General features: G+C 40.1%; 1 protein-coding gene across 2 annotated transcripts in view; it reads right to left on the bottom strand.

Annotated features, from left to right (window-relative positions):
- The window catches only part of Ylpm1 (YLP motif containing 1), a 78,963-nt gene that overhangs the window by 61,306 nt on the left and 7,194 nt on the right, over positions 1-10,463 (bottom strand). For both annotated transcript variants that reach the window (XM_026780114.1, XM_005343356.2), the window contains exons 2-3: positions 1,564-1,800; positions 345-524 (exon numbers count right to left, since the gene is read on the bottom strand). In XM_026780114.1, coding sequence (XP_026635915.1) covers positions 345-524; positions 1,564-1,800 — 417 coding nt within the window. The remainder of the gene's footprint in view (positions 1-344; positions 525-1,563; positions 1,801-10,463) is intronic.

The following is a 10,463-nucleotide window of genomic DNA, read 5'->3' as shown; positions in this document are numbered from 1 at the left end:
GGGAGGGAGGGAGGGAAGGAAGGAGGGAAGGAGATGACTGCCTAGGGCCTTTTGGTGAGTTATATGCTTCTCCATTTTTAGACATATCAAATTAGCTCGCAGTTATATAAAAACAAGTCTTAAATGTCTTAACAACAGTACTCTAAGAGATACATTCTATCAAACCCTTCCTCCTCAAGAGATTGCATCACAACCACCCTGTCCCACACCCTCAACAATATGAAGCATCTATTTGTCAATACTAATTTATCTTCAGTTTTTCATACTCAAATCTCTTTTGGGCGTAACAAATCCTTTCCTCATTCTTGGGATGTTTCCCGCCTGCTTATTTTAGAAACACTCACCTGTATATGTGGTGAATGCTGGATGACTTGCTGGTACTGCTGTAGGATCTGCTGTAACTGAGTATGTTTCTGCATTATTCCCTGATACTGAAAGCCAACTCGATGCTGCTGGTGCTGTTGCCAGTGTGCTGCTGCAGCCTGCAACTGCTTTAACCTAGCATCCTCTTCTGGATCTTCAGACTAAAGGTAAGAGAAAACACAAATTTTTCTAAGTCATAAAATAGCAACCAAATCAAGTCTAGAATCCCTACAACTAAGGCTGACTGCAAAAATATATTTAGACAAAATACGAAGCCCTATGCCACAATCTTTACTAGAATAATAATTTTATTCTTTATAAACAGGACAACCATTTCCCCAACAGGAAGTGAATCTACAATTATATAGCATCTTTCAACCTATAAGAAAACCCTCCTTCCTTCCCTTTCTCCCTTTCTTTATTCCTGTCACATTTCACCAGAAAAGTGAAAGTTAAATGTAGCTCAATAAGTTGGGAGAACAGTATTTGACCTAACATGGGAACTCTCCACACCACAGTCACTATGCTTTATGTGATAAAGATGGTCACTGTTTTTTTTTTTAAATATTTATTTATTTATTATGTATATAATATTCTGTTGTGTGTCTGCCTGCAGGCCAGAAGAGGGCACCAGATCTCATTTCAGATGGCTGTGAGCCACCATGTGGTTGCTGGGAATTGAACTCAGGACCTTTGGAAGAGCAGGCAATGCTCTTAACCACTGAGCCATCTCTCCAGCCCAAGATGGTCCCTGTTAATGACTTTAAGACAGTTACTACTACCTGAATATATGCATTCTGCAAATGAGTAAATTAGTACAGAATGATTAGCTAACCTGTCCAGAGTCACCACTATTAAACGGCAGTAATTAGTTTACCTGTCAGGGTCACCACTGTAAGTGGCAGTGTTGGGGAGTTTACCCTAAAAGCTACAGATCTAAACTACTGCCCTATACTATAATTATAAATACATCTGGGCATCTTTCTTTTGTGTTGAGACACTCCATTCAAAAGAGTATCTAATTCTTCACTGTCAACTCCCCAAAATCCCTCTGCTAAACCTTATTAGCTGACATCTGATTACTTTAGAAGAGGAATTTTATAGGTACCTAAACACATAACATATATGTCCACTTATGACAAAAGTGTTCATAAACAAATCAAACAAAACTTAGATGACTGAATAACACTACATAATCACCTGGGTTTCCTCAGGTGGGAGCGGAGGTGGTGCTTCTTCATTTGGAGGTGGTAATGGGGGCTCTTCAGCTGAAAGAGGCTCTGATATTTGACTGGTAGCAGGCACTGGAACATCTTCTTTTATGGTTTCTGGTACATCCTTTGCTGTGACAGGACCCTTTTTGTGTCCTGGAAAATGCACTTTTGTCCTCTGTTGCAAACTAAGTAGATGCTGTCGATACCAATATTGCTGCTGTTCCTACAATACAAGCCATATGTAAGAATTTTATTTTATTTATTCCATGTTTGTGTATTTGTGTATGGGCACAAGCTTGCCACAGTGTGTGGAAATCAGAGGACAACTTTCAGGAGATGGTTCTCTCCTGCCATGTGGGTCCTAGGGGATCTAACTGAGGTCATCAAGCTTGGCAACAAGCACCTTCCCTGCTGAGTCATCCCTCTCTGGCTCATTTTAAAGAATGGTAATTAATAATCACAGATCTCTGCATGTGGTATTGACAGAGCTACATCTATATGTGTTCATATATCTAATAGGAAAACAAAGCTTGACTGAAAAAGGAAAGTTAAATAGATGGAGAAAACTTTAAGTTCTTCCCCAAAATTTATAAATTTAATTTATCAATTAATCCATACATCATAGCTGAACATGCTTCTGGTCTTTTTCCCTCGAATGGAAGGTACTAAGCCTAGGGTTTCATATAGGGCAGGCAAGTGTTCTACCACTAAGCTACAGAACCAGATCTCTTACTCTTTTAGACAGATTCCAGATTGGTAAATTGTCCAGATTGGTTCTGTACTTGGTCTGTAGCCCCAACAGATCTAGAACTCATGATATTCCTGTAGACGTAAGTCACAAAACAATCCCACACCAGTTTGGAATTATGATTAATAAAAGAATTATTTATTTAAGGGAAAAACTTACAAATCACTGTCCTAGACAACAGCCCTCTGCGCATCCAGGAATAGAGTCTAGTAGCTGGAAGCAGAGGCAGAAGCAAGACAGAGAAAGAATGCACCCACGTGCGTACATACGCGCATAGGGCTACCACAGCTTTTTAAAGCAAAAGAGAGCATGCACACCCAAGTGGGCTGGTATCTTAAAGACTATTGGCTGAAAGAGCAGAAGGAGCTCCCGCAGCATATTCCCATCTCAGCCTACCCCAGCCACAGACTCCTGAGAAGCTGGGATTATAGGCCTGCTACTGCACCCAGCTAGCACACACTTAAAAACAACAACAAGAAAAACATGATTCTGGAGGCTTGAGCAATTACAAGGACTAGGTTCAGTTCTCAGAAACATACGACTCCAGTTCCAGGGGATGTGATGCCCTAGTCTGACCTCCCTTGGCACCAAACACACTCATGGTACACATATGTACACCCAGGCAAATCACTGATAAATATCAAATAAAATAAATAAACCTAAAACAAAAACAAAACAAAGCAAAAAACTAAACAAAACAAAAAGCCAAAAATAAAAAACTAATTCTTCTGAGGCTGGGTGTACTGACATACACCTTAAATTCCAGGAACTGAAGGCTTTTGTCAGGTTCATGTGTGCAAGTTTGGTGCTAGCCAGAACTACATAGTTAAGACCCTATCTTGAAAAGAAGGGAAGAGCTGGGTGGTGGTGGTACATGCCTTTAATCCTAGTACTTGGGAAGCAGAAGCAGGAGGATCTCTGTGAGTCTGAGGGCAGTCTGGTCTACAGAGCAAGTTCCAGGATAGACTCCAAAGCTACAGAGAAACCCTGTTGGGGGCGGGGGGGGGGGGAGACTCTGTCCTGGAACTGCTGTAGATCAGGTTGGCCTTGAACTCACAGAGATCCACCTGCCTCTGCCTCCAAGTACTAGAATTAAAGGCGTGCACCACCACCACCTGGCTCAAAATAAAGTGTCTTTAAAGGGAAAACAAGTATACTTGGTTATATGCTGAGAAAAATATGACGAGAAGCTCAGATTCATCTGTACTTTCCTTAAAAGAAAGGTTCAATATTCATTAATTGTTTGTGGTAACTTTAAAGACCAGCAATACTCCCCCATAAAGAATACTAACTGTGAGCCGGGCGGTGATGGCGCACGCCTTTAATCCCAGCACTCAGGAGGCAGAGGCAGGCGGATCTCTGTGAGTTCAAGACCAGCCTGGACTACAAGAGCTAGTTCCAGGACAGGCTCCAAAGCCAAAGAGAAACCCTGTCTCGAAAAAAAAAAAAAAAAAAAATACTAACTGTGTAATAAGTAATAACAATTAATTAAAATTAATTTTTTAAAAAATTCACTATTCAAATGAAAATCTTCCACATCCTAGTATTTTAATATGTAATTCTCCATGGTTACAAGGCTACATAAGGAAAAACAAGTTGTCATGACAATATATTGTGTGTGGTGGTACAAAATAGTAATGCCAATACTCTAGAACAGGAGGACTAGAGCCCAAAGTCATTCTCACCTACACAGAGAGTTAGAGGCTAAGTTGGGCTACGTGGGACTTTGTCTCAAAAACTTTTTCATAATCTGAAATATACACTAAAGAACTACACTGTATACTTTTATGATTACATTATTACATATTTGCCCTATAATTATAAAGAAGATTTTTATGAAAGAGATGTTGAATATCAAGCAAGCTCGAGTAATGTAATGGTAAAATACTGCCTCAAAAAAAGGGCACAATCTACATACCAAAGGTTAAAAAATAGGCTCCAGAAAAACTGATAACGCCTTAAAATATGCTTATCAAAAGATTAAAAATGATGTAAAAATCTGTCACAAAAGTGTAGGATCAAGAGCCAGAGTGGCGGCTCACATCTTGAATCCCAGGCCTCTAGAGGCAAAGGAAGGCCCCAGTCTGAGGCAGCTTGGGGGTGTACAAACCAAGTTCCAGGACAGCCAGCGCTACACAGAAAGACCATGTCTCAAAAAAAAAAAATCATAAATAAAATAAACATTTAAAAAATATTTATATGCGGGCTGGAGAGATGGCTCAGTGGTTAAGAGCATTGCCTGCTCTTCCAAAGGTCCTGAGTTCAATTCCCGGCAACCACATGGTGGCTCACAACCATCTGTGATGAGGTCTGGTGCCCTCTTCTGGCCTGCAGGCATACACACAGACAGAATACTGTATACATAATAAATAAAAAAATAAATAAATAAATAAAAAATAAATAAATAAATAAGTATTTAAAAAGAAAAAAATATTTATATGCACACAGGATTGAAACCCAATCTAGCAGGGTGTAGTGGTACATGCTTTTAATTCCAGCACCTAGGAGTCAGCAGCAGAAAGATCTGTGAGTTTGAAGGGAGTCAGGTCTACATGTTAAATTCCAGGCTACTCTGTGGTACATTGAGACCCTTTTTCAAGAGGAAAAAAAATACAACTCGAGTCTGTGGTGGGAGGGGGGGGAATGGTGGGGGCATGTTGCTGCAGGCCTTTAATCCCAGCCAGGGAGATCTCTGTTAGTTCAAGGCCAGCCAGGCCTACAGAGTTAGTTCCAGAACAGTCAAAGCTACACAAAGAAACCCTGTCTAGAAAAAGAAAATAAGCTTCAAACTACACTTTATTCTTTGTTAATTCTAAAATTCAGATACAATTAAAATTTACAAAACCTAATACAATCTATTATTGTAATTCTGAGCTTTGTTTATCTAGATTAAATAATTTTTTTTCTTTTTTGGTTGCTTTGAAACAGTCTCACCATGCAGCCCTGGTTGTCCTTGAACGTCCTATGTAGACCAGGCTGGCCTTGAACTCAGAGATCCACACGTCTGTGCTTTCACCACACAGTAAATTAACAGCTTCAGCTACATGAATCCTCATCTCGGAAAAATGAGAAAGAAAAAAATAATTCAATTTCCTCTATTACTTTAAGAAAATATCATCCAGGTGGTGGTGGTGCAGGCCTTTAACCCTAGCACTCAGAAGGCGGATCTCTGAGTTCAAGGCCAGCCTGGTCTACTAGAACTAGTTCCAGGACAGGCTCCAAAGCTACAGAGAAACCTTGTCTGGAAAAAAAACAAAACAAAACAAAACAAAAAAACGCAAAAACGGGCTGGAGACATGGCTCAGCCATTAAGGGCTAGGCTCACAACCAAAAATATAAGAGTTCGGTTCTCAGCACCCATGGCTGTCTCTCCAGATACCTTTAAAAAAAAAAAAAAAAACAACAGGTTCATTATTCACCTTAAAAAACAGACTCAGGGTCTGATAATGCAGTTATCAGTTGACAGAGTATTTGCTTGCCAAGCATGCACTTAAGTCCTGAGTTCTATTCCCAGCACGGAATAAAACCAAGAGGGTAGCATATGTCTATTATCTTGGCACTCAGGAAGTGGAATCAGAAGGATACGAAGGTTATGAAACAGCAAATAGAATAAAAGCCAAGTTACTTAAGTTTGATCCCAGGAATCTGCATGTAACAGAAGAGAACTGGCTCTACTAAATTGTCTTTCAACTTTCACATGCACCACAGTGTATGTGCCCATATTCAGACAGACACATGGTGTGTAGGAGGTCCTTCTGTCTATGTGTTGCTGTTATTGGTTAATGAATAAAGAAACTGGCTTGGTCTATAGCATGGGAGGAGGAAGGCGGAGTCAGAGAGAAATCATGGAGCCACTACAGACAGACGCTGGAAACTTTACCTGGAACTTTACCCGGTAAGCCACAGCCACGTGGCAATACACAGATTAATGGAGATTGGTTAAATTAATATATAAGAGTTAGCCAATAAGAAGCTAGAGCTAATGGGTCAAGCAGTGATTTAATTAATATGATTTCTGTGTGATTATTTCGGGGCTAAGCGGCCTCCCTCCTACACACACACACACACACACACACACACACACTGGATTTCTCAAAAGGGTAGTAGAAGTTCAAGGTCATTATGTTCAAGCTTAATAGCAATTCAATATAGTAATATTTTGTTTGTTATCTAACAAAGTTTGCATAAAGATCAGAGTGCAGAGCTAAGCTACTAGTTAGCCGTAGAGGCCAGGCAGCTGGATCTCTGTTGACTTTAAAGCTACCTGGGCTACGCTAGATTGATCCAGTCTCAAAGAGCTCACACCTTTAATCCCAGCACTAGGGAGGTAGAGACAGGAGTCAAAAGGCTGGGTAGAGAGAAGAATATAAGGTGGGAGGAGACAGGAGCTCAGTTGCAGACTGAGGATTCCTGGAGACAGGATCGCCTCTTCAGTCTGAGCACTGGTAGAGGCAAGAACTCTCTGGTAGCTGACTGCTCCACTTTTCTGATCTTCAGCATTAACCCCTATATCTGACTCTGAGTTTTTATTATTAAGACCAATTAGAATTCGAGCTACAGTAAGATTAGACAGGTCTACATGGAGAATCTGTCTCAAATAGGGAACGCAGAGCTAGAGACAGTGCTAGTAGTTAAGAGTACTAGTTACTTTAAAAAAAAAAAAAAAACCTGGATTTTCAGTACACATGTGGTGGACCATATTCATCTATAACTCCAGTTCCTAAGGTTCTGATACTATCTTCTGGCTTCTATGAACACCTGGCATCCACATGGTTCACAGATATTTATGTACCCAAAACACCCATATACATAAAATACTTCTTTCTTCTTTCTTTCTTTCTTTCTTTCTTTCTTTCTTTCTTTCTTTCTTTCTTTCTTTCTTTCTTTCTTTTTTGAAACAGGGTCTCTGTGTAACAGTTACAGCTGTCCTAGAACTCACTCTGTAGACCAGGTTGGCCTCGAACTCACTGAGATCCACCTGCCCCTGCCTCACAAATGCTGGGATTAAAGATGTGTGCCACCACTGCCCAGCAAAATAATATTTTTTAAAGAGGACAAAGATATGAAAAAGCAAAGCAACTGAAACCAAGAACACTCTTCATTTTTATTTGAGAGAAATTGGCCTCAAACTCTTGCCTGTCTTCTGATACTAGCAATGGAGCCTGGGCTGCCATATGTGCTGGCTGTTTCAGGTGCTTAAAGCATACAAAGATGCCAACTCTTTCACAAGTTAAAAGTTGTGGCTACAAACAGGAAGATCTATAGATATAATCCCTGTACTCCCTGCCCCGTGGGTAGGTGAGTGTTAGCCAGAAGTTAATGTCAAATACCTGGCTTTCTCCACTTTATTTTTTGAAACAGGGTCTCTCATTGAACCTGGAACAAGCCAATTCTGCTAAGCTCTGGCTGGCTGGCTGGCTAGCAAACCTAGGATCTTCCTATTTTTGCCTCCTCTGTATCTGCTGGGATGACTGGTATCTACCACACTGGCTTTTACATGAGGAAGAAGGTCCTCGTCTGCCCATGAAACAGGTACAGATTTTTTAATAAAGAACCCAACCTTTGCTTATGCCTCCCATCGTCACCTTAGATCCAATCCAGTATGTAAGCCCTGTTAGGATTTAAGTATTTGTTGATTCACTGATGGTATGCTTTGTAGGTCATTTTCTATTTATTATAAAATCTATAAGCAAGAAACAAAACTAATCAGTCTTACCATTAGGTTTCAGCATGTTTCTCAAGTTCTACAATGAATGAGAATGACAACACTCAGAAATGTCCTCAGCGACCTCAAGAGAAGAGTGATTATCTCTCTTTTAGAAAGGAAGTGCCGGGCTGTGGTGGAGCACACCTTTAATTCTAGCACTTGGGAGGCAGAGTCAGGCGGATCTTTGTGAGGCTAGCCTGGTCTACAAGAGCTAGTTCCAGGATAGTCTCCAAAGCTACAGAGAAACCCTGTCTCAAAAAAAAAACCAAAAAGAAAGAAAAAAAGAAAAGGAAAACGTCATGTCTGGCCTTGCTAATAATAGACAAGGAGCCACTTCTTCTGAATGTCCAGAATATAAGATAATTTCATGTCTTGGTTTACAGATGGAGGAACATCACAGCATATATTATTACTTTTACAGACTGAATGGGAGTTAGAGAGAATTCAGCAAGTTAAGCATTTATTGTGGAAACACAAGGGCCTGCATTTGGATTTACAGCACCCATGTAAATGCAGATGAGCATGATAACTCACTTAAAATCCCAGCACTTGAAAAATAAACAAGCTAGCTAGCTAGACTAGCCAAACCAGAGAGTTCTGGGTAAGAGATTCTGCCTCGATATATGTGGTAGAAACCTGAAGAAGACACACAACATCAACTGCTAGCTTCCACAGCACATGAATACAAGCACACACACACTACCATCACTACCATCCAAAACAAAGACTGAAGGAAGGGATCCGAGACATAATGAACTATTTGCCACAAATATTAGTAAAGACATTGATTTATTCAGGTAGCACTTACTGACTACCTGCCACTGGCAGAACAATAAAACCAAGGAAAATGGTTTTGCAAGGAGGGTCTGTGTCTGTGTGTGCATGCAGAATAATATTGTAAAGTTACTATCCCTGTCTAGGTTATTACCAACACCCGAAGTAATGACTATTCTCTGTGCAGATCTTAAGATGATGGGGAAAAAAACTTGCATATTCAATCAGACATCTACTTTTGAAATTGATTGAAAATAACTATTTTTAAAATCATGACATTCATATTCTCCCGTAGGAACTAAGGTCACCAGGTAAAGTTTAGAAAAGAATGTGCCTTTACTTCATGCTTTCTCCAGGTCTTGCCCTCTCTCTCTTGCTCCCCTCCGGTTACAAGGGTCTTGAAAGAGTTGTCTACTCACCATCCCATCCTCACTTCCCATCACTCCTCAAATCAATGCAATATGGCTTCAGTCACTATGAAACTGCTCCTGCCAAGGTCAATAATAATCTACATGTCAGTAGGGTAAAGATAACCAGAAATCTTCATCTTGCTTGACCTCTTGGCAGTACTGGACACATCTGGCCACTCTCTGCTCCAGAAAGTGTGTTTCCTTCACAATCTAAAGCACTGCTCTGTCTTGTCTTTTTGTCCACTCATTTTGACCTTTCTCCACTGGTTATTTGGATTGTGATTCTGAGGCTAGCCACAACGTTCTCTAGTCCCTATTCTTACTCTGCACACACACTCCCCCTGAGGAGCTTATCTATAATATATCTTAGAATACCATTTTTATACTAGTAATTCACCAGATTTGCTTCTGAACTCTATGTCTGAATTTAACTTCCACATGAATATCTCCATTTGGAATTTATGCTCAAGGACCTCAAACTAAATATGCATAAAACTTAACTCATATTTTCTTCATCATCCCTAAGCCTTTCCTCCATTCTCCTCCTCTAGGCTTTCCTAGAGGTACTATTAACCACTAGAGGTACTAAACCCACAAATCCTTGATGTCTCCTCCTTGCTATGACTACTCGAGTAATTTCCAACTGGATGGATTCTAGCAGCTAAACATGTCTTAATCTTTCTGTTCTTTTCATTTCCACTAAAACCATTCATATCTAAACTACTACTAATAATAATAATTCCTGGATTACATAACAACTATTTACCCTAAATCATTCTTTTGCTTTTCAGTTTTACTCTCCAAACTGAAAACAGAGCACACTTTCAAAACCACCAAGCCACGGGTTGGAATGACGGCTCAGAAGTTAAAAGCACTTGTTGCACCTTCAGAGGACCTGGATTTGGTTTTTCAGCACCCACATGATGGTAACAACTGTGGATAACTCCAGTTTCAAAGAATTCAACATCCATTTCTGGTCCTTTGCAGGGAAGGCATGTATGTAGGAATGCGGGCAAAACGTTTATACACATAAAACAAAAATAAATAAATCTGTTTTTAAAATTTCAGGACTAGAGTGATACTCTGTGGTTAAGAGCACTGGCTGCTCTTGCAGTAAAACCAGGTTCGGCTCCCATCACCCACATGGTGGATCACAACCATCTGTAAAGAGGTCTGGCGCCCTCTTCTGGCCTTCAGGCATACAGACAGAATATTGTATACATAATAAATAAATAAATATTAAAAAA

Source organism: Microtus ochrogaster, chromosome 1, assembly GCF_000317375.1.
Source record: "Microtus ochrogaster isolate Prairie Vole_2 chromosome 1, MicOch1.0, whole genome shotgun sequence".
Classification (NCBI taxonomy): Eukaryota; Metazoa; Chordata; class Mammalia; order Rodentia; family Cricetidae; genus Microtus; species Microtus ochrogaster.
This window is presented reverse-complemented; position numbering and strand designations above follow the sequence as displayed.